The sequence below is a fragment of the Mastigoproctus giganteus genome, chromosome 9 (assembly GCF_048544385.1).
Source record: "Mastigoproctus giganteus isolate SK-2022 chromosome 9, ASM4854438v1, whole genome shotgun sequence".
NCBI lineage: Eukaryota > Metazoa > Arthropoda > Arachnida > Uropygi > Thelyphonidae > Mastigoproctus > Mastigoproctus giganteus.
In genome coordinates, this window is record NC_143583.1 from 80,891,511 (window position 1) to 80,916,904 (window position 25,394).

The following is a 25,394-nucleotide window of genomic DNA, read 5'->3' on the forward strand; positions in this document are numbered from 1 at the left end:
CCAAAGCAAACCAGACCTGTAAACAGTACTCAAGATGTGGCCTAACCATTGCCTTATACAAGGAGATAATCATCTCCTTATCCCTGCTAGCAAAATTCCTGTATATCATTGACAAGACCCCATGACCTGCTCTGGCAGCCTATTTGCACCGATCAGAAAACTTCATATCTGACTGTACAATTACCCCCAGGTCTCTTTCATTCTCCACTACTCAAGTGTAATACCACACAGTTGGTACATTTCTCTGGGGTTACGGCTACATATATATGCAGTACTTTGCATTTTTTAATGTTAAACTTGAATTGCCACTTCTCAGCCTATATGCCCAACTGTCATCACACCATGATACCTGTGGGCACTGTCTGACACACACAAATTATTAAACTCTTATGGTTTTAGCATTTTGCACTTATTCCCATACCATGCAGATCTTAAACAGAAGAATCTAGTTAATCCAGTGAATTTGATTAATTTAATGAATTTTTTAGGAGCATTAGCAACTAAGGCCATATAGCTCCGGGAATATGTGGTGGTCATTCCCTGACCTTTCCGCATTCTCCGTATTTGGTGGTGACTGGCCTGAACCCTGGTCTAATCAAGAAGCATGTGCTACGCACTGCTGCTCCTGCCCACCTGGCTACGGAGGCACCCTAATGAATTAGTGATTATTTGAAAAATATACCCACTGTATAATGTAATTTTTTCTAAAACTTAATGCTTTGTTCAGTATTTTCAATTTTAATAAACTATACAGTTAACATTTAAACTCTCCATATCGAACAGATACTTTATGTAAAGGTGACAATTTCAAACAAATGAGCAAACTTTTTTGCTCTGCTACACAAAAAAAAAAAAAATTCCAAAACAAGCACTTCATTAAATTCTTATAGAATAAAGCTACTGCTCAGAATTTATATTTTGCTTTTTAACATATTTAGTTAAGTTCACTGAATTATTTAAATAACATGAATTTCAATAAATGTATTAATAAATTTAAAGAAATTTTATTTTCTTATAGTAAGATGCAAACAGTATTGTACTCCCAACTTCAACAAATACCAGAAACAAGAAATACCTTCCCCTAAAACAGTGGTTCCCACCAAACTGTGCGGTGCAGCACCACAGCAAACTCATAGGGGTGCTGCAGGATATTTTGAATTTAAGGGAAACACGGCAATACCCGACATCTGTCTGATGCCGTGCAAACTACTAGCCCGAGGTAGTTCAGCTTCAACATTACTTATTAAGTTGTTTGGACCTAATTACTTATTAAATGGAACTGTTAAGTATTTCTTTAGGCCTAGGGGCACTGTGAAAAAAATTACTGAGACACTAAGGGTGCCACGAACAGAGAAAGTTTGGAAGCCTCTGCCCTACAGTAATAATGGAAAGAATACAAGTCGTGTGTTTCCACGGTGCAGATCTATACCTAGAAATCTGGTGAACCAGAAACTGGAAATATATCTTCCCCTAAAGGGGTCTCGAAACGTTTTGGAGTTGTGACCACTTAATGAAATCCTTTGTACTTCATCAACCAAACCAACCATTTAATAAAAATATAATAAAAATTACAATATTTTAAGGACTGTTTAAGATCCAGCACCTCTTCTGTTTGTGAAGAATGATTGGAGCCTGCCTCAGTTGTGATGCCCTTTCACAGTACCCCATTCCCGCAAATTATGGTGGATGCTGACAAATATTTTTTTTTTTTTATGTGAACCCCAAACACGAGAGGTATTAGAACCTATAGTACTTAGTACCGTGCTTGGGTTGGAGGTTGAGAAGACGAAAGAAGATATTTGTTGACATTGGACTTGAACTTCTGTAGATTGTAATTTTCAGGAAATACGTATGAAGGAAGGTTGTTCCAGAAAACGGCAATTGAATGAATAAATGAGGAAGATGAAAAGTTGGTTCTGTGGGTTTGAAGTTGGACAGTAAATGGATGTTGGCTGGTGGCGACACGTGTTCGGACTGTTTTGAAAGAGAGAGCGGGAATTATAGAAGCCAATTCAGAAGAACAGTGCCCATGGAAATATCTGTAGAAGAGGCATGCAGCAGAAACAGTACGTCTATGAGAAAGCGAGTGGAGAGACTCTGTTAGAGATGAATCATTAATTAACCTAACTGCCCTCTTCTGAATGGAATCAAGAAGCCTGAGAGAGGTTTTGGGGGCACCACCCCAAATGTGGGAACAATATTCCATGGCAGGGCGGATTTGCGATTTATACAGAATGAGCAGCTGTTTGGAAGAAAAGTAACGCCGAGAGCGAAAGAGAAAACCAAGTTTTTTAGATGCAGAGGAAGCAATATTTGTAATGTGCTTGTGCCAAGAGAGATTAGAAGTCAGGGTAATCCCCAAAAGAGATATATCCTTTTGCCTAGAAATTGGAGTGTCACTAAAGATAAGCATAGGAGCAGAAGAATCCTTTTTGCGAGATATAAGACAAGACTGAGTTTTAGAAGGGTTGAAATCAACTAAGTTGTCTTTGCCCCACTGGAGAATTACCTGAAGATCGGCATTTAAGGAATTGGTAGCAGATTTTCGAGAAGTTGAAGCTGATTGAGCAGGGCAAGGTTTCTCAAAATGGAAAGTTGAATGCAATGTGCTATCATCGGCAAAACTATGGATAGGATTTCCAGTCAATGGAAGAAGGTCATTGATATACAAGAGGAAAAGAGTGGGGGAAAGAACTGAACCTTGGGGGACACCGGCATTAGTGGAGAAGTTAGAAGACAGAGAGCCATCTACCATCACCCTCAGTGAGCGATCAGAGAGAAAACTGGATAACCAATTACTAAAAACAGTTGGCAAACCATAAGATGGAAGCTTGTTTAGAAGACCTTTATGCCAAACACGATCGAAAGCCTTTGAGATGTCAAGAGCAACTGCTTGTGTTTCACCGAACCTTTCCATTGAAGTAGTCCATAAATGGGTAACATAAGCCAGAATATCACCAGTGGATCGACACCGACGGAATCCATACTGGCGATCGTTGATCAGACGGAAGGTTTCTAGGTAGTTTAAGAGTTGGCGGTTAATTGATTTCTCCATTACTTTAGAAAGAGTAGAAGTAATTGCAATGGGACGATAATTGGATGGGAGGGATTTGTCACCCTTTTTAGGAACTGGCTGGATATGAGCAAATTTCCAAGCAGAAGGAAAAACACCTTTGGAATAAGAAAATGAAAAAAGGCGGCAAAGAATAGGAGTAAGTTCAGGAGCACAGATTTTGAGAACAAGTGGAGAAATACCATCAGGACCTGGAGCTTTCTTAGCATCAAGATTCATCAAAATCCTTCTGATATCCTTTTGACGGAAGACCACAGGAGGCATTGAATGGACCGTGTTGGGAATGGTGGGAGGTGTTTTATCAAGTTCATTAATACATGAGCTGGAAGAAAAATGGGATGCTAGCAGGTCAGCTTTATCCTTGGCTGAAGTGACAACAGAACCATCTGGTTTGGTCAGAGGTGGAAGCAGAGATGGGCAAAAGTTGCGGCCAATAGCTTTGGCAAGAGACCAGAATGCTCGGCTACCATTAGGGCAAGAAGCAAGTTTTCTACTCTTAGCCTGTTCAAACTCTAGTTTGGACTGATTAATAACTGCTTTACAATTGTTGCGAGCTTTGGTGTAGGCAGAAAATGAAACTGAAGAATTAGAAACAAGCCAATTACGATATGCAACATTCTTCTCTTGAACAGCCTTAGCACATTTATTGGAAAACCAAGGTTTAGATAAAGGACGAGATTTTAAAGTGGAGTGTGGGATAAAGGATTCCATTCCTGCAAGAATAATTTCACTGACACGATCTGAGCAAACGTTGACATCAGGAGTTTTGAAACAGTAATCTGACCAAGGAAAAGAAGAAAAGAAGTCTCGCAGGTCATCCCATTTTGCATTCTTGTAATGCCAAACAACACGAGGTTGGGAATAGCCATGAGATAAAGGTTCCATTGGAGAAGAGACAATCACCAAGTTGTGATCTGAAGTGCCTAAAGGACCTCTCACTTCGACCGTGTACTTAGAAGGGTTGTTTGTGAGAAAAAGATCAAGCGTATTGGCTGTATGATTAGGATTGTCCGGTATTCTTGTAGGTAAATGAACAATCTGTGCTAGGTCATTAGTAATTGCAAAAGCCTCAGCATCTCGACCTGCTGGGTCGGTGTGACTAGAAAACGGAAGCCAGCTGGAGTTGTGAACATTAAAATCACCAAGGAAAATTACCTCACTGTTAGGAAAGTTGGACTGGAGAAAGTCAAGTTGCAACGAGAGGAAGTCAAAGTGCTCCAAGTGATTAGTGGAGTTGGGAGAACGGTAGAGACAACAGATGAATTTGACACAATGAGGTAGAGAGATTTTAAGCCAGAGAAGATCAAAGAGAGGAGATTCCAAATTGCCAAGTCTCTGACAGGGAATATCAGAACGGACATATGCACAAGTACCACCTTTGAGGCGAAAGGAATCATACAGCGAATAATTTGGGCATCTGAGATGAACAGTAGTTGAATCAACTGATAACTGAGATTCTGTCAGAAAAAGTACATGGGGTTTGGCAGACTGCAAGTGGAAATGGACATCGTTGAGATTAGAATTGAGACCACGTATATTTGTGAAATGAATTAGGAAATCCTTGGGAGGTTTAGATCTTTTCGCAGATAAGCTTGTTCTATTAGTTTGACAATTCATGGTGTATTCAATAGTAAGAAAAAGTGGGTGGGACATGCTGTATGAGGTAATGAAATTTTTGGATATGGCGTACATGTGGGAAGAATATACCCAGATCCTTGACATAACGTGGCCTCGACAATGCTCCCCGCATACACACTACTCGGACTCCCTCCAGTCACTATCTGGCAGAGTAGAGGTAGCAAGATTATACACTAGCTGATCCAGAAGCCTCCTAGAGAGTTACCAATAGGTTCGGTCCGGTGTACTAACTAGCGGCCGGCCTGCGAAAACCGTTTTAGAGCTGTACCCTCGAAATGTAAGGAATATTGGATCTCGCCACAACGTTCATCATAACCTCAAAAGTCATCAATCATACTGCATGATGGAAGAGATAGGGAAGGGTTGACCGGAACTTAGCTCTAGAGACTAAACATGGGTTCCACCACTTCAAGCCTCCAATAAGCAAAGTGGTGGTATTTCACCGGTTGATGAGAGTCATCTACCACCTAGTACTGCCTGGTAACATAGAGGGGCGGCATTCCTCCATGTGGTGTGGGTGCCACACTCGACCCCTGCTTACGTTGGTTCACACCTGGGTGGTCACCCACCATGTGCTTGTGCATGGAGGTTATACCCAGGATTACTAACAGTCCCACCATCGTGAAGGTGCAAGCAGAGGATTTGGTTGTCACAGACCGTCCGGACTTCGCCGAAATTGGGTCCACTTGACTTGAGTGTCACCCGAATATCAGTTCCATCAGCGTTTTAGACTCCCAGGTAGCAAGTACAGCTTGTCTGGCATATCTGAGAGAATGTCTGTGACAACCTCAAGGACCATATGCATCAATTAGGGTGTCGCCTTGTTGGAAAACGAAACTGGTATTCAGCGGCTGCAGCTCTAGCATTTCCCTCACGTACACCATATACAAAGGGTACATCTGCATATTTTGCTAACTTTAATGCTCTTCTACTCGCCATGCATGGAATGAAGTTACTGTACCTCAGCAACAATCTGTTCATTTCAGCCTTACATTTTCATCATGCATTTTATAAGAAATACAGTATGACAATTAACACATTTTGTACAACAATCTGATTTGCATACCACACTTGTGATGTTCGCAAAATGCTAGAAGTAGAAATGAAGTCACTAATCTGTTTAACGCTCTAACTCAAAACCCATTGCTCCTATTTCAAACTGAGTGTAGACTTTTCTTCTTGTATTTCAATGACCAATTTCCTCAATAAATATTGAGGTAAATTTCAAGAACACCCTGCATAAGACAGGGCTGAAATTAACTAAGTTATCTTTGTCCCACTGCAGAATTACCTGGAGATCAGCATTTAAGAAATTGCTAGTGGATATTTGACAAGTTGAAGAACATTTGCTTCCTGACTATGCATATGTACAAAAAAGTATTTTATGAAACATGTTCAGGCAGAGTTTGTATACTGTTGGAAGATTTTGAACTAACAATTTTTAGATGCTTCTTTTTTGGGTGTAACATTTAAGTCAATGCCCTAGGGAACTATTAAATCTCAGATATTACTGAATGCAATGAAATGCTATTTTACTCACCTATTGCATTATTTTTCTCTTTTTGGATGGGTAAGGTACTTTCTTTTGGCATTAAGATAATACATATTCATGGGTTTTATTTTTATGCACAACTGTACACAGGGGGGGGGGGGGTGAGGCATAGCTTGATGGTTACTATTTCTTTTGCAATGCTAACATAATGCCTTTAAATTTTTTTCCCTTTTTTTAAAATGAATTCTGGGCAATGTTTCTTCTAGGTAAATAACTATGTTAATTCTATCAGACCATGCAAGTAATCTCTGCTAACGACAGTTATCCAGCCATTGGAAGCTGCATTTTTCCATTCCACACAGAGCAACACTGCTCAAATATGGGAGTGTTTGACATTTGAATGCCACATATCCAGTTACGCATTTAAAGAGCTTGATATGATATGCAGTAACTAGAAGAAGTTGGGCCTATTGTGGGGCCATTCCTTAATGAAATTTCAATTTAATCTTCATTTATCTCATCACCAAAGGAAGAATCATTACTGATCAGCAAAGTGGAGGAAAGCGTGGAAGTAGTTAAATAATGATGTTCTAACTCAGGGGAGATGTTCAATTAGTTTCTGAACTTTCCTAATGGATGCCCAAGTACAAGCAGTTAAAGATGCTAAAAAAATTCAGAGGTGTAGGGTAATCCTAAGTGCAGACCAATGCACATTTATTTTCAAGAGAAAAAAAAAAATAATAATAAATGGTTGCCTTAAATTCATTATGTCATATAGAACAAACAAGAATAACTAAATTCTGTACACAATTTCTGGAGAAGAAATCTTTTATTGTATTTTAACTACACTGAAAGCAACTGAACACTATAAATAAATAGACAAATAGTATAACTTACTATTTGTCTGCTATTACACTAAGTGGCTACTTACCTAATATCTACCTAACAGTGATTAGGTCCCCTGTTATCTCCCAGAACAACCTTGATTCATTATGGCATAGACTTGGCAAGGTGTAGAAAGCATGCCACAGAGATGCAGAGGCCCATGCTGACTCAACTTCTTCCCCAAGTTTTTGAAAATTGAACAGTGTACAACTCTACTCCAAGAAGCTCATTCCACCTCATCCCACAGGTGCTTGATTTTATTGAGATCTGATAGCAGTGGGCCACTGCAGTAGGCTGAATCCACTCTAATATCACTGGAGCCTGTTCTATACAATTCTCACCTTATGACACACTGTTATACTGCTGACAAGTCCATTTATAGATGAATACATGTAGCCATGAAGGGATGTACATGGTCAGACAATTTCCAAGTAACCTCTGACATGCAGATGTTGCTCTAGTGGTATCAAGGGGGGGGGGGCCGAATGTGCACCACACAAACACTAACTACTTGCTTGCACTGTTGACACCTGGTAGGATAGGTGCCATATTGTGGTTTTGCCATTAGCACAAAACAGAAAGAAAGATTAGACTGACCAGGCAATGTTTTTCCAATGCCGACTGTTGGTGCTACAAGGCCCACTGTAAATCATATCTTCTTTTTGTTTGCCAACTGGAGTGGTTCAGCCATTGGCTGCAACACCCATCCATGACACAATGGGGAGTGTTGTGTGTTCTGATATACTTCATTTGACTGACTGTACTCTTTCTGTTACCCTACAAGTTTTGTCAGTCTGTTGCCCTCTTACATCAACAAGCTGTTTTCGACCACATGATCACTATTGGCTGAATGTTAATTGGTTATCTGACCAAAGTCGATACAAGACATGCAAAAACCCAAGCAGGATTGCAGCTGCAGAGATACTGGCACAGCTACCATGTCATCTTCAAAGTCACTAAGTCTTTTGTTTCATCCACTCTCACACTGAATTGTGCATGCACATACACCATTACATATCTGCCCACCTGCTTTATACTACATAGTACAACATGATGCTGTTACTGAAAGAACAGCTCCATTTCATGAACAGGATAGGTGTACATAATTATGTGACCACTCAATGTAATGACTCAGACTCATGTTATATACTATCATTAGCTCATTGTGTTATCTTATGTTTTTTATTTTTACATAGTTATTCACTTTTTATTTTATTTTTTTTTACACACCTGTCCAATATATGGTTCCACAATAATTTGACCACATGTGGAATGTCAGCAAACAGACCTGTTTATGTCATAAGCATACGTTTCAAAGGAATAACCCTCAGGTACTATTTTAATTCTCTTCATTACTTTCATTTTATAGCCCCCCCAGACCTGAAATAGGAGCAAATAGAGGAAACAAGAAATTTTATATTGAACTACTTTCATTAACATGTCTTTCAAATTGTAATTGCTGATTCCAGTTATTAATAATACTTCTTACCATATGGGCCATTAACTTCATCCCTTTTCCCAGCAAGCAAGTATTCTGCTGGTTGGGTTTAAAATAGGTCATTCCTCCATCTTCTTCTTGGTCTTTTACTATACTTGCCTGTGGATCTCCAGTTCTTTGTCCACATGTTCACCTTCCTATCTAAATGTTTTTCCCTATTCTTTTTTTTTTTTATTATATATTCACCCATTAATAGGTTGTATCTTACACTGTTTCCTAATTTTCTCACTTTTAATTATCTCTTAATGTTTTATTTAGTTTGCATTTCTACAGTTTTACTTTTGTTGTTTTACCTCTTGTCTCAGCATCACACATTATTATAGGTGTTAACATAAGACCTATAATATTTTTTTATGCATTTTAACTACTTCAGTATGTTTTATGCATTTTAACTACTTCAGTATGTTTTATGCATTTTAACTACTCTAGTATCCTGATTAACATCTGGACTATTCCAAATTGTATTATTAATCCTCCATGCCAATATTTTAATTTCTTTTAATGTTTGTTCTTCTACTTCTTCAGTTATTCCTTAAATAACTATCTATATTCCTAAATATACTTCATTATTTATTCTATTCTTTTCCCTTCTACTTCAGATCTCAGTGGTTTTCCTGCTATTGCTGGGTGGTTGTTTTCTCTATGGATGTTTCCATATTATACTCTTTCGTTTTCTGATTAAAATTTTGTAGCATTCTTTGCAAATTGTTTTCTGCTTTCTGGCATTAGTACTACATCACCTGAAGAGCAGATTATAGTTAATTTTTTATTTCTGTATTCTACACCCTTTATTTACTAAATTTATCCATTATCAGGTTAATGAGAATATGACCCAGTCTCCTTGTCTTAGTTTTCTATTTATTCTGTATTTCCTTGATCTGTTTTGATTATACATATATTGTCTGTATTATGTGTCTAATTGCTTCTATTAATTGTTGGGAAACTTTGCATAGCTTTTAAGATTTTTATTACATCTTTTATTTTTTTCCTCTTTCAAAAGATTTTGTTAAATCTATAAAATATGTAAATTGGCCTATTGTACTCTGATGATTTCTCTATTATCTGTTTTATCTCTCTTACATATTACATCTATGAATAATGTATTTTTCCTAAATTCTTCCTGCTCATCACTTAATTTTATAATTTTATTTAATTTTTCTAATATCATCTTTGTGTACAGTTTCAATGATGTGTTTAATAAACTAATATCCTTATAATTTTCTGAGAACTACTTATCTTCTTTTTATATAACGGTTTTTTGTTTTTACCAATCACTTGGTAGGCTCTCTCTCTCTCTCTCTCTCTCTTCCCCCCCCCCCAAGTTTACTTCAATATTTCCATTAATTCTGTAGTTAACTTTTCTTCTCAAAATTTTACTAACTCATTATCTTATCACTACCTGCGTGTTTTCCTATTTTTAAATTTTGCTATTTTTTCTTTAATTCCTTCCAACATTTAATTCTGGATGTTCAGTTTATTTTGTTTTCTAATGTTTGCATTCCTTTGCTTGTTTCTATTTTTTAAAAATAATTTAACTATTTAACAATCTGTGTTTATAATTTCAACAATTCCATTAATTCTTTTCTTTGATTACATATTATTTGTTAATTATCAGAATATACTCTTGTTTTCTCTATACTGATTCTATTTTGAATCTCCTTATATTCCTTGGTGTACCTGTTTTATTTGCCAGGTCTTAACCAAGTCTTTCCTCTCTACACTATGGTGTCCATTTTTTATTCTCTTATTTTCAGTTATCTTAATGTTTCAAATGCTGTTTTATTTATATAGATTTTTTATCCTTTTCTATTTTAATTCTATTTGGGTGATTGATTTTCATATTATGTTTCTTTTAATTCTAAATATTCTCTTTAATCTACTTCTTCATAGATTCCTAACACTTTCACCTTGTAATAATTCAATTTTAAAAATTGAATTATTACAAGTTATGTTTTTGCTTTGTCTTAAATAATTCTTTAAATCTGAATTTCACTACTACTAATTTATGATTGCTTCCAATATCTACTGATGACATTGCTTTTACATCCTTTATATTTTCATGTTTTACACTTCCATTAGTTACATAATAAATTACTGGATTTACTGACCCCATTATTTCTCCACGTTATTTTGTTGCTCTTTACATTAAAAAAAAAAAAAAAAAACACGTACTGATAGTTTTATATTCACAATCTGAACAAAATTAACTTCAACTTCATCCCACCAACAGAAATTGCTCTTTATGCTTCTGTCATTTGAATATTCCTTGGCACCACATCATTTTAAAAGTTGAAGTTTGAATTCCAGGTAAGAATTTTATAAACAGCAAATGCATTTTACCTTTCAGGTAAGATATACTCTTCTGAAGTATCAGGAGAGCATACTTTATTCTGATTAGAGAGTATTTTATTTGAAATTCAGCTGAAATGCCAGTTGAATTCCAAAGAATCTGTTTTTACACTTCCATTAGTTATTATTTTATGTTTGTGCAGGAAAAAAAATTAGGTTTTTTTTTATATAACATTTTTATTATTCAGAAAACTTTGAATCTTAAATTCATTTTGCATTTACTTCTGTTTGTCCTGCAAAGTCTTCACTCATATCAGGTGACAGTTTGAAAAACTTATCAAAATCCCCCCCCCTCCTTTTCCCATATAGTGGAAAAACAGGAATCGCAGACTAATAGATTAACAGTAGCCACAGTCAGATGTTAAAATGATTCTTGCACTGCTTCTATTGGAATGAGCAGCAGCCTAGAAAGTGAGATGCTGGGAGTCACCATGGAACAAGTAAATACATGGGTAGTGTTAGGATAAGTAAGAATAGGTGCATGTATATTTCATGTACACAAATGCTAGGAGTACAGTAAAAAAATCTAATCAATTTGAGCTGCTGGTGAAGACATCAAAGGCAGATATTGTTGGGACATCATAGACTTGGTGTCACACAGAGATAAGGAATGCAGAACTGGAATTTGGGGAGTACAGTTGTACAAAGGATAGAGAGAATAGAAATGGAAGAAGGGTCATGTTGTTAGTTAAGAAACACAAAATCTAAGCAAGTGTATCCAGATGACATGAGTGGACAGTAGTGTTGAGTCAGTTTGGTGTGACATAAGCACTGGGAATGCGAAGTTGAGAGTAGGAGTGTTGTAGGCCTAACGACTCACGAGTACAGTGAACAGCTGTACAGGGAAAGAGTGGGCCAGTAAATCACATTGTCTTATAATAGGGAATACTAACTTCCCAAGTATAGACTGAAACTTGTGGGTTGGTCACTCACAACACTAGAAAGACTTTTGTGGATATATTGGATGACTGTTTTTTATAGCAGCATGTTCGAGAGAGAGAACCAGAGGGAGTAATACTCTTTATCTGATTATCAGCAGTGATTATTCATGAATTAAGAATCTGCAGATAAAGGAACCATTAGGTGGCAGTGATCACAGTGTACTAATGTGGGATTTACTCAAAGATGTAACTACCATCAGGGGTAAAGGGAAGGTTTTTTTTTTTTTTTTTTCCCCCATAAAGGTGACTAAAGTGGTCTCAGACAGTTTTTAAATTCTATACAGCAGGACAAACTGATGATGTTACCAACAGCAAATTCTAAATGGGAAGCAATTCATGGAATTAATCTTGGAAGGTACCAGGGTTTTCATACCAAATAAAAACTACTGTTCAAGGTTTAGGCCTAAATGGATGACAGATGAACTAATGAGATTTGTGGCAGAGAATAAAAATATATTCCATGTGTCAATGAGATATTATGGCAGTGAAATTGAAAAAAAAAAAAAATAATAATAAATAAATGTAATTAATGATGTTGAAATGTCACATGTTTATTTAATGAAAAAACTTGAACCTACAGGGAGAGTAAGGCTCCTGGGGTTGATGGCATATACCCTATAATCTTAAGAGAGAGAGAGAGAGAGAGAGAGAGAGAGGCAGCAAGTGAGTGCATTGAACCATTGAGGCTAACTAGGAGAGCATCACAGGACTCTAGAGTAATTCCGTTGGATTGGAAAAGTGCCAATGTATCTCCAATACCATAAGGGTAGTTCTAAGAGTGAAGCGAGAAAATCATGGAGACAATGATCAAAGGTGGAATTCAGGATCATTTAGATAGAAATGGAAATCTGAAGGATACTCAGAATGGTTTTGGAAAGGGAGAATCATGTTTAACTAAACTGGTTAGCTATTTTGACAGGGTCACTCAAGAGCTGGACTTGAGGAATAATTTTAACATAGTTAATTTGTATTTCAGCAAAGCATTTTACTCAGTCCCACACGAGCAGTTACTTTATAATCTGTAACAGGTTGGAATCGCAGAGAAAATCCTTAGATGGATAGCTTCAGGGTAGGATGCATAGGATTGTGATAAATGGTTATACCTCAGATTGGGTTGACATAAGTGAGGTTCCCTAAGAATTAGTATTAGGACCGGTGGTGTTTTTGATTTTCATAAATGACACCGATGAAGGGATAGAGGGCATGATGTCAAGATTGGTAGAGTAGTTAATGATCACCACAGAGCAGAGCTTCTTCAGAGTGACCTAGACAGACTGCAGGGATGGTAAGAAAAATGGCAGCTATGCTTTAATCCAGTAAAGTGTAAGGGGAACACCGGGGGAACAGTAACCCCAAAACAACTTATACATTTGGTGTAGTTGAACTAAAGCTGGTAGTGGAGGAAAGGGACTTGGGTGTTACGATATGGTCAGACACGAAGTTCTCCGAGAATTGTAGACACGTAGCAAGGAAGGCCTATGATATCCTATCGATGATTTATCAAACAACTGCTAGTAGAGATAAGGATGCCATAATGTAAGGCTGTTGTTAGATCACACTTGGAATACCGTGTTCAAGTATGGAGATCACACTTAAAGGAAGACACTGTGCTTCCTGAAAGGGTCCAAAGACAGGTAATTCACCTGGTGTGACCAGCAAAAGGATGTCCATATGAGGAAAGACTTCAAATATGCGTGTTGCAGAGCTTGGAAACTAGGCACCTTAGCAGAGACTTGATTGAGGTATTTAAAGCTCTGAAAGGCATAAGTAAAATGAATGAGGATAAAATTTTTCAGTTATAAATGATTCTAGAAGTAGGGGCCATAATTTCAAGTTAACGGGAGGGGGGGGGAAGATGTTTAGACTGGATTGCAGGAAGTTTTATTTTATCCAGCGAGTTATAAATTATTGGAATAAGTTACCTACATGGGTAGCAGAGGCTGACAGTTTGGGTAAATTTAAAGGTCAGCTGGATAATTACCTACGTAAGGAGGAAAATGCATAGGTTGTCTATTTCCTTTTCTCTTAATAAATTTATTATTTTTTAAAAATTTTCTTCTTATTATTTTATCTCTTTATTTTATTTTTATTACGATTGCTTTATTTTATTTCATTTATTATTATTATTATTATTTTTTTTTTGGCTGGTGCATCATAAGTAAATAAGCCATAGACTTCTTTACTTATGTAAACTGTAGAAGCAAGGGGATGAATCAGATTGGTCCACTTGATATCGATGGTTCGAATGTTAATGATTCTGCTCAGGTAGCTGACAAACTGAATGAGTATTTTGCATCTACATTCACACATGAGGAATTCTGTAAGGAAGTGGAGGCCAGAAGCTTATCAAACTAACTGGGAGTTAAATGATTTTGTAATAACTGAGAGCAAAGTGGAGAAGAAATTGCTGAATTTAAACATAATGAAGGCACCTGGAGTGGATGGGATTTATCCAATTATATTAAAGGAGCAGCAAAGGAAGTAAGCAGAACCTCATCCATGTTTATGAGGGCATCCTTGGACTGAGGGGAGGTCCCTAAGGATTGGAGATGTGGAAATCTATCCACAATTCACAAATGGGGATTGAAAGGTAAAAAAAGCAATTACAGACCCATTAGCTTAACTTCTGTTCCTGGGAAAATAATGGAGTCACTGGTTCAAGAGGCACTGCAGGATCATCTAAACAATACTGCAATTATAGTTCAGACACAGTACTGGTTTATTAAAGGGGAAGTCTTGTCTGACAAACTTGTTTTGATACCATGATGTGGTCACAAAGGAACTGGATGCTAAAAATAATTCTAATATCATACTTGGATTTTAGGAAAGCTTTTGATACTATTGCACATGGAAGACTACTGTACAAGTTGGAGCTTTATGGCATTAAGGGCAAGTTGCTACAATGGATAAAAGGATGGTTGAGTGGGAGAAGACAGTGGTAATCAATGGACACTGCTCTTCATGGACCAATGTTATTAGTGGAGTTCACCAGTGGTCCATGTTGGGCCCCCATTGTTTTCTGTATTTATCAATGATATTTATGAAGGCATACTGAAGCTTAATGTCCAAGTTTGTAGATAATACAAAGGTCGGTAGGGTTGTTAATGGCAGTAGGGATGTTAATGGCTGTTCTGCAACAGCCATTAACATCCTTACTGCTGGTAGGTAGGGTTGTTAATGGCAGCAAGGATGTTAATGCTGTTGTTATTTGGTTTTTTAGGAGCATTATCAACTAAGGTCATATTGCTCCGGAGATATGTGGTGGTCATTCCCTGAGCTTTCCGCATCCTCCGTATTTGGTGGTCACGGGCTCGAACGCTGGTCTAATCAAGCGTGTGCTACGCACTGCTGCTCCTGCCCACCTGGCTATGGAGGCGCCAAGGACGTTAATGGCTGTTCTGCAACAGGATCTAGAAAAGTTCAGCAGATGGTGTGAGAGAGGCAGATATGAAGTTTTCTGGACAGTGCAGATAGGCCGCAAGAGTAGCTCATGGGGGATTGTCAATTTTGTTAGTAGGGATAAGGAGGTGATTATCCCTTGTAGAAGGCAATGATCAGGCCACACCTTGAGCACTGCACACAGGTCTGGAGGCCTCATTTTAGGAAATATGTTGAGCTACTAGCAAGAGTACAGAGAAGGGCAACAAGATTAGTGAGTGGAACAAAGGGTTGCTGTTACCAAGATAGGCTTAAGTTCTGCAAACTGCAGTGCCTGGAGTCTAGGCACCTGCAAAGTGATCTGATTGAGTTATATAAGGCCTTGAATGGTTTGAGCAAGCTCAATGCTGATAGGATTCTTCCTCTTGCTCAGATTCCGTTGTTATTTGGTTTTTAGGAGCATTAGCAACTAAGGCCATATTGCTCCGGGAATATGCGGTGGTCATTCCTTGACCTTTCCACATCCTCCGTATTTGGTGGTGACGGGTTCGAACCCCGGTCTAATCAAGAAGCATGTGCTATGCATTGCTGTTCCTTCCCACCTGGCTATGGAGGCGGCCTCAGATTCCGTACCTGAAGAGGCATAAATTCAAATTGAGGAAAGACAGTTATAGAATTGATGTGCATAAATTTGCCTTTAACCAGTTGCTGGTTGATTGCTGGAACAAACTTCCATCTGCCATTTGGAAGTTGACAGCTTAAATAAATTAAGGCTGAACTAGACAAATCTTTTCAGTGAATGGATGGGTGAAACAGGAAGGTTTTTTTTTTTTTTTTTGCTGTTGCTATATAAGGCTTGCTTTCTTGCATCATATGCCACTACTAATGCTAATTTTTCCATGATTTGAACATCTGTTCATTGAAAGAATTTGCAATGAACACTGAACAAAGAAAAAAAAAAAATTTGAAGTGCTTTATTTTCATCAATTTTTCCTCCAAATTATTTGCCCATATCAAATAATGAATAATGTCAAGTAGTTACCTTTTTTTAATGCCCACCATCTCTTCTGAATTAGGAACAAAATTAAAGTTTCCAGGTGGCAGAGTCAAATGCAGAAGTTTATTCCTGAAATCACCCTTTTAGTCTTCCCCAGAAAAATTCTCCAAACAAAGAAATACATTTATTTCTTTGAAACTAAAACTTCTTTTACAATGCAACTTCCAAGTTTCACACAAATCTTTGTCTTTTGGGAACCTCTGATAGTGAACATTTTTATCTTTGGTTTTAGAATAATAATTAGAACTGGTTCAATAGCACCCTTTCCAGGAATTTATGAAGCACACAGAAAATTAATATGCTTGAAAGCAAATCATCCAAATTCAGTGGACAGAAACAAAATCACCAATCATTCGGAAACAACAGCGAGGACAGCTTTGACTTTGGGATATGAAGAGCTAGAAATGAGGACAGTGATGTTATGAGGTAACTTCCTGAAAAAATTATCATCAATAAGTGTCTAACATAAGCACAATCTTGTTTTCTATTGGTCTTGAGAGAAGATAAGGAGTCAGCCAATATGTTGAAATGAGAATGCAGGTGTAAGATAGGGACAAAAAAGCAAATTGTCAAGAGTGACAGAGTGGATATGACCAAATATAATGCTCCTCAAACTTTAATTATATTTAGTCTGGTACGCTTAACACATTCACTTTTCTTTTTTTTTTTTGTACCAATCTTGCAACCAAATTCTCATTTCCATTAATTACCAGGGTTTTTGTATTTCTTCATCAACATGAAGTCACTGAGTAATAATTAAACTTTCATTAGCCACTCATCTCCTTATTCCTAACTTCTGTGCCTTTCTATTCTCCTGTCCTACTTAAACAAGTAAGTTCAATTATTTTAATTTTATGGATTATATTTTTATAAAGTTTCATGGATTTTATTCACATATTTTTACCCTTGTCTTCATTTCCAGTGTAGCTAAGATCAGTTCACTTAGCTAGTCTGTTCAGTTCTCATCCATTGGTCTTCATATTTAATTTTGTTTTATTACCTACCTTTCTTTTGTTGCTTTCATTATTCTTTGCTCTCAAATTTCCTTAAGTTTAACATTGACAAATGCAAAGTACTGCATATGGGTAGAAGTAACAGCAGGAACGTACCAACTGTGTAGTACTACAGTTAGGGTGGTAGAAAATGAAAAAGACCTGGGAATAATTGTGCAGTCAGATATGAAATTTTCTGAGCAATGCAGACAGGCTGCCAGAGCAGGTTATGGGGTTTTGTCAATGATATACAGGAATTTTGCTAGCAGGGACAAGGAGGTGATTGTTCCTCTGTATAAGGCAACGGTCAGGCCACGCCTTGAGTAGTGCGTACAGGTCTGGAAGCCTCATTTTAGGAAGGATGTAGATTTGCTTGAGCGTGTAGGGATCCTCTTATCAAGAGAGGCTTAAGTTCTGAAAACTACAGCAGCTGGAAACTAGGCACCTGCGAGGTGATCTGATTGAGGTGTATAAGGCCTTGAATGGGTTGAGCACACTGAATTCTGATGGGATTATTCCACTTGTTCAAATTAAGAATCTAAGGGGGCATAAATTCAAATTGAGGAAAGACAGCTGCAGAATAGATTTGTGGATATTTGCCTTTAGCCAGCAGGTGGTTAATTGCTGGAACCAACTTCCATCTGTCGTTGTGGAAGTTGATAGGTTAAATATATTTAAGGAGGAACTGGACAAACATTTAGAGGGAATGGTTGTGTGTGAATTTTTTTTTTGGCTGATGCTACATAAGCTCACGCTTGCTTTCTTGCATCACATGCCACGATTACTATCGTAATCATTCTTAGGCTATCTGTAATTATATGGTAAACTAACAATTTACCTTATTTTATATTGTTAATCCCATTACCACCACAAAAATTGTCCTGCAGATGCCACTACCCCCCCCTTTGGCATGTATCTCTCTCTTATTAATCTCTAGAAAATGCCATGTACATATGCCTAAAGGCCTGATGGTGAGTTTCAGCTGAATCTCAAAGCATAGCCGACAATGTCGTTAAGTAGTGAGGTGGTCAATTTTCTAACTGTAACCATGTTTATTTAGTCAATTTAATATAAAGGAAATTCAAAATTTTGTGGCCCGAGTATGATGGTATTGTATTTAAAAATTTCTGTACTTAATGTATAACACTTCAAATAATAACCCACCAATTTCATGCAGTTTCAATAAAGTCTTTTTTAAAATTATGGGTCCTGAATCCTGAAGTCAAAGTTGTGTGGGTGAAGAAAGATGGACAAACTCAGTCACCCAATATTTGACATAAAAGGGACTAATGCTAAAGGCAATTCATGAAAATGATATCAATATTTGGGGTGGGGGGGGAACCCCTTCCTATTCCTTCATTAAGATGTGGGCAGCAGGACTTAAATGAGGAAGAGAGAGACTGGAAGATGACCCATGTTGTGGAAGGTCTGCAATATTTATCACTCAAGAAGTTGGTGACAGTGTGCATGATCTGGTGAGGAGTGATCAATGAGTTACAGTTCGGTACATTGCCAGCAACTTGGGCATCTCATCTGAAGATGTGTAGCACATAATAACAGAGGCGCTTACTATTAAACAGGTGTCAGCCCAATGGCTTCCAAAGTTGGTGAGTGCAGATAAAAATGCACAAGCGTTGTCAAGTCAGGAGGAACATTTGTATAGTTTTAGCAGACCTAGCAAATTTTCTTGCAAGGTTTGTGACCATGGATGAGACATAGGTCCATCACTTTCAGTCAGAGACAAAGGAACAGTCCAAACAGTAGAAACACAGCTTTTCTATCCCTTCAAAGAAAGAAAAGTCGATTCCTTCTTCTAGCAATGTGATGGCATCAGTTTTTTGGGATGCTGATGGCAGTGTTGATAGTGGATTACCTTCAGAAAGGCCAGACAGTCAAAGGGACATATTACATAGACATTAAAGCATTTACATGAAAACATCAAAAACAAATGCCATGGAAAACTTGGCAAAGGAGTCCTGTTCCACCAGGAAAACACCTTCTCACAAGTCTGTCACTGCCATAGCAGCACTGTGTGAATACAGCTTTGAAATATTGGACCATCTCTCATATTCATAAGATCTAGCGCACCACTGGACTTTCATCTATTTCCTAATTAAAAAAAAAAAAAAAGGTTGCTGGCATTCACTGACTGACAGTAATGTCACTGCTGTAGTGGATGCATTCCTGGAGGCCCAATAGAAAATTTTCCTTGGAGTGCTAGAATCAGTGCATTACAGCATTGGTGGCAAAAGTGTTGAATAGTGACATGTTACCAGACTCCTCAAATAAACACTTTATACTCCAGCCATAAACTTTTTAAATGCCATTTGTATTAACCAATAACCTCACCCTCAACATAAAAAATGAAAAATTTTTGTTGTTGTTATTTGGTTTTTAGGAGCATTAGCAACTAAGGCCATATTGCTCCGGGGATATGCGCGGTCATTCCCTGACCTTTCCGCATCCTCTGTATTTGGTGGGCACAGGCTCGAACCCCGGTCTAATCAAGAAGCATATGCTATGCACTGCTGCTCCTGCCCACCTGGCTACGGATGCACCCAAAAAATTTTTGTGGAACCACCAATTATTTTGTATATGTGCACGGTGCACATGTTATTATTAGGCCTAACTTGTATAATTAACCACTTGTGATGAAAATAGAAGAATCAATTTTCCTTACTTTTTTTGAGATTCACTCCATGGCTCCCAATGCCCAATTTGAGTGGAGGGGGGTCATTTCTGGGTATGAAATTTATACTGTTTAATGCCTGTCTAATACCACTTTAGATTTATTTCTCCAGCTGTGAGTTTGCAAAGATGCACCATAATATAAGTAATAATTGTTCACTTATGAAGAAAACAACCTATTTGCAGTGCAAGTAATATCAGCTCCCCACAAGCTGTAAGCCAAGTCTCAGAGTACAAACTGACATGACAGCAAGTGAAATGTTTTGCCTGATGGGCTTGTGTTAAAAAAAAAAAAAAAAAACAGTAATAGCATTACATTTTTAAAATTTCACTTTGTTATCCATTTTTTTTTTATCAATTTGAAATATTACACTATTATATTTATATTGCTATATTTTTCAGAACTGACACAGTTCTAAAATATAATGAAGAAAATGCAAAAAGGGTAGTTCAATAAAGCAGGCTAACTATCTGTTCAACAGTTTAGCATAACTGCAAAGTAAAATCTTATTTGTTTTCCCCAGGCCACCTGCTTGAAGTGTTCATACAAAGCCATTTTGCAGATCTTGAACCAACAAATAGTGTGTGTGTGTGTATACACCACAGCAGGCAGATCTTGTGGTCATTAACATGCATGTTAGTTCAAAGTTTGAATATGGTAAATTTAAAAGCCATTAATATCTGTAAAAAGCCTGTTATTGTTTCCAGCCCTCTTACTGCAAAACCAATGCATCAATTTCATTAATCTGCCTTTTGTGGTTTTACTATAATTTTTAGTCAGATTTTTCTGCAATGCTCCTAAATTGCAATTGCTAATCAGAAGCTGCTGTAATTCAACAATAATAACAGTATAAACAATTAAGCTACAAAGTACACTAATTCAAAAATTTACTGCATGTAACCCAATGAAATGAACTCAAAATATTAACTATTAAAATAAAATTACATTATAAAAAGAATTTTTCTACAGTACCTATTCAAATGGAATATTTCAGAGCAAGAGTATTTACCTGTTGCACATGTAAAGTGTGAGTAGATGATTTTTTCACTGTCTGGGTTTAGGTCCACAAACATTTTAAGGATGAACTCCCTAGCATGAATAGCATCCTTTTTTGGTCCTAGAGAGAAACAGTTATGAAAATTAACATTTCTATGAAATAGAGGAATCTGAGCAGCAATATTTTGGATAAAAATTAAAGCGATTTTAAAAACTTCAGTTTTTTTACAGTTATCAAAATCAATACAAATGAATGTCATACTATTTATAAAAGAAAAACATTGTTGTCAAAGAACTTTTTTTACAGATAGTGTTTTTTTTTTTTTTTCCCCTTACAGCATATTTTGGTAATGAAACTGAATTTTTTCCCCCCTCATAAGACAATGAGCGTTAGTAAACTTACTTCAACTAAAGATCAATTTCTTCACTGCCAAAATGATAGGTAGAAATAAGTGGACTTAAGTCAAATATGCTTAAACTGCATAAGATGTCCCAAGGTGTCTACATACATGCCTTGCTTTCAGGTATGTTAATAACAAGGCCAGAATACTACCAGGTATATATATATATATATATATATATATATTTTTTTTTTTTTTTTTTTTAAAACTCACTCAACTTTGAGTTAGTGAAATGGCTATTGGATAGATATAGCTCAGTTATATGTATGTAACAATTTGTCTTTAACACGTTCGCTGCCGATCACGTGCCAGCGTGTGATGTTGCAGCAGTATTGAAGAGCCAATCACGTGCAGGCGCGGGATGTGGCATCATTACCCAATCACGGGCGGGCACAGGATTCGTTAGACGTTAGTATGAAGTTCTCAACTTCAGTTGGCATTGTGTTTCTGCTGTCTGTGTATAGTTGTTTCAGATCAAGTAAAGGGTGTAAACTATATGTAGTTTTATGTGGTGTTGAACATTTTGTTACACGATGTGCACGTAACAAAGAAGAAAAGTGCAATATAAAAAATCCCTTACAGATGAAGAAATTGCAAAAATGTTGGAAGAGTTATCTGACGTATATCCCAGTGACGTCAGTTACGACGATGAAGATTTTATTCCTCCAAAGGACGCTTTGGATTCGGAAAGTGTAGATGAAGAAGATAGTGTGGAAGAGGATACACTTCCACAGCAGGATTCCGGTGAGTTGGAAAACGTCATGTGGGAAAATGACGTAACATCGATGAAACAGTTTCGTTTTACAAAATCTGAGTCTTTGCTGCAACCCGTGTCAGGTGATAATCCTATAGATTACTTTCGTCATTTATTGACTGACAATATCTTGGATGAAATAACTACACAAACAAATGTTTATGCTCATGAAATACTTCTTCCCAGAGAAAATAAAGAACATTTTCGAATAAATGCATGGAAGGACACCACTAGAGATGAAATGCTGGTATTTTTTGGATTGATTTTACATATGGGAACCATTCGACTGAACCGCATACAAGATTATTGGAAAACAGATAAACTGTTCAGATTACATGTATTCGCAGATAACATGAGCAGGAATTGTTTCTTATTATTACAGCACGCCTTGCATTTTGCAAAAAAACCAGAAAAGAAAGAGGTATGTCCCGGGATCGCCTATATAAAATTCGAAAAATGGTGAATCTGTTCAATGCACGAATGTCAGAAATATATTATCCAGGACGTGAGATTAGCTTAGATGAGTCTACGATATTGTGGTGTGGAAGGCTTGTTTTTCGACAGTACATTCAAAACAAATGGCATAAGTATGGCATCGAGTTATATATGATCACAACGCCTACTGGCATGGTTATCAAATTTCAAGTATTGGTATGTTGGATGATTCTGGTGGAAAAGGATATGCACAAAAAGTTGTCATGAACTTACTTGATGGGATATTAGATGTCGGGCATAGCATATTTATGGACAATTATTACAATATGCTATGAACTCGCTAAGTGTCTCGCTGACAGACAAACCCATTGTACTGGGACAATCAGAAGTAATAGGAAAACATTTCCGAAAGAGGTTCGAGAAAAAAAGCTGAAGAAAGGGGAAACTTTATCAAGGTGTGCCCATGGTGTAATGATTGCTAAGTGGAAGGACAGAAGAGATGTCAGTTATATATCTACAGAATACCAAAATGATATGGTGGAAATGCAGAACAAACGAGACGAACTGAAATCAAAACCATTGCCTATAATTGAATATAATAGGTCTATGTCAGGCATTGACAAGCAAGATCAAATGCTTGCCTATTATTCTTGCGAAAGGAAAACCATTAGGTGGTCTACAAAAATATTTATGCATATTTTGCAACTAATAATGATGAATGCACACCATATCTATACTAAATATTCACATAAGATGCAACTTTATGACTTCCATTTATCAGTGATCAGATCTTTATTGAAACAGCCATCTGATCTCCCTCATACTGTGCATGATGTACCTGAACTGGAACATGTGCTCAAACCGCGGGAAGAAAGAAAAGGTGGAAAGATATTGAGGAAGCAATGCAAACGTTGCTATTCCGAAGGGAAACGTAAGGATACAATCTATATCTGCAGTGTTTGTGAAGGATCACCCGGCTATTGCTTAGATTGTGCGAACATTATACATAAGTAACATTCTTACACATAGTATTTGTAATCTGTATTGGTTTGGTAGGAAATAATACGTATTTCTTAAATGTTACCATGTTTTTTGTTTTATTATTTACATACTATATTATTATGTTTTTGTGTCACGCGCCAGCACGTGATGCGGCATTTACAGCCAAATTTGACCTCCAGTTCCTATCACGTGAATCTCAAAATATTTTGGAAACTGCTTATACGACACTTGAATACTGATATGGTATACCTAACAATCCCTTATTACCAATTTAAGCTTTTTCGTTATGGAAACACAGTCAGCTTCTGGCAACTGTAGTAGTAGCAGCATTTGATACAAGAAAGCAAGTGTATGAGCTTATGCAGCATCAGCCAAAAAAAAAAAAAACACACATCACACCATTCCCTCCAAATGCCTGTCCAGTTCCTCCTTAAATTTATTCAACCTATCAACTTCCACGACAGATGGAAGTTTGTTCCAGTAATTAACTACCCGCTGGCTAAAGGCAAATTTCTGCACATCTAATCTACATCTGTGGTTTCTTAATTTGAATTTATGCCCCCTTAGGTTCGTAATCTGAACAAGTGGAAGGATCCCATCAGAATTCAGCGTGCTCAACCCATTCAAGGCCTTTTACACCTCAATCAGATCACTGCACAGGTGTCTCCTCCTTCTATGCCGTGCTATTGACAATAGCATGCTGACTCATGACTGGCAGCAAACGTGTTAAAAGAATACAAAGAAGATTATCTATATATTATTTTAGAATATTTTTAACGTAGGATTTTATATCTTATATAAGAAATGCATTTTTTATATGTATTTCTTATATTAGATAAGACAAAGCTAAAACCTTATTGAAATATATTGCTTTCATAAGCATTGGGTTTAACCAACCACATAACATAAGTATGAATGGGGATCTCAGTGTGCACCAGATTCTAACAGGGAGCTAAATAATTGTATGATAACTGAGAGGAAAGTAGAGGAGAAATTGCTGAAGGTAAATGTAAAAAAGGCATCTAGGGTGGAGGGGATCTATCCAATTATATTAAGGGAGGCATCAAGAGAGGTAAGCAAACCTTAAGCCATAATTATGAGAGCATCCTTGGATTCAGGGGAGATCCCCAAGGACTGTAGATGTGTAATTGTATCCCCAATTTACAAAGGATGATCAAAGAGCAACATGAGTAATTACAGATCTTTATTCATGTTCCAGAGGAAAAAAATTGCAGCCATTGGTTAAAGAAATAATGCATCTAGACACGAATGTAGTTATACTGCAGTTATAGCATGGATATATTAAGGGATAACCTTGATAACCAATTTGATTGGATACAATGACACAGTAACAAAGGAATTGAATTCAAAGCAATATTGACATTAGCATATCAGGAATAATCTCAGTTTTCTGATATACAAAGGTTGGCAGGGTAATGACAGTAATCAGAATATAATATGGCAACAGGATCTAAAATAATTAGGTAGACAGACCTAACAAGTGATGTTGCATTTGTCACTTAGGACTGTCTACCTAATTATTCTTGTTTAACATTGACAAATGCTGTTATTTGTTATTGTTATTTGGTTTTTTGGAGCATTAGCAACTAAGGCCATATTGCTCCGGGGATATGCGGTGGTCATTGCCTGACCTTTCTGCATCCTCCGTATTTGGTGGTCACGGGCTCGAACCCCGGTCTAATCAAGAAGCGTGTGCTACGCATTGTTGCTTCTGCCCACCTGGCTACAGAGACGCCCTTGTTTAACATTGACAAATCCAAGGTACTACACATATGGCAAGTAGTTTATTGGAA

General features: G+C 37.1%; 1 protein-coding gene across 2 annotated transcripts in view; it reads right to left on the reverse strand.

The window, feature by feature from the left end:
* The window catches only part of LOC150080485 (guanine nucleotide-binding protein G(q) subunit alpha), a 214,303-nt gene that overhangs the window by 15,395 nt on the left and 173,514 nt on the right, over window positions 1–25,394 (reverse strand). The window contains exon 7 of one of the 2 annotated variants that reach the window (XM_090381701.1): window positions 21,002–21,109. In XM_090381701.1, coding sequence (XP_090237827.1) covers window positions 21,002–21,109 — 108 coding nt within the window. Of the gene's footprint in view, window positions 1–21,001; window positions 21,203–25,394 lie in introns of both variants that reach the window. The other variant, XM_090381700.1, reaches the window with a different exon arrangement.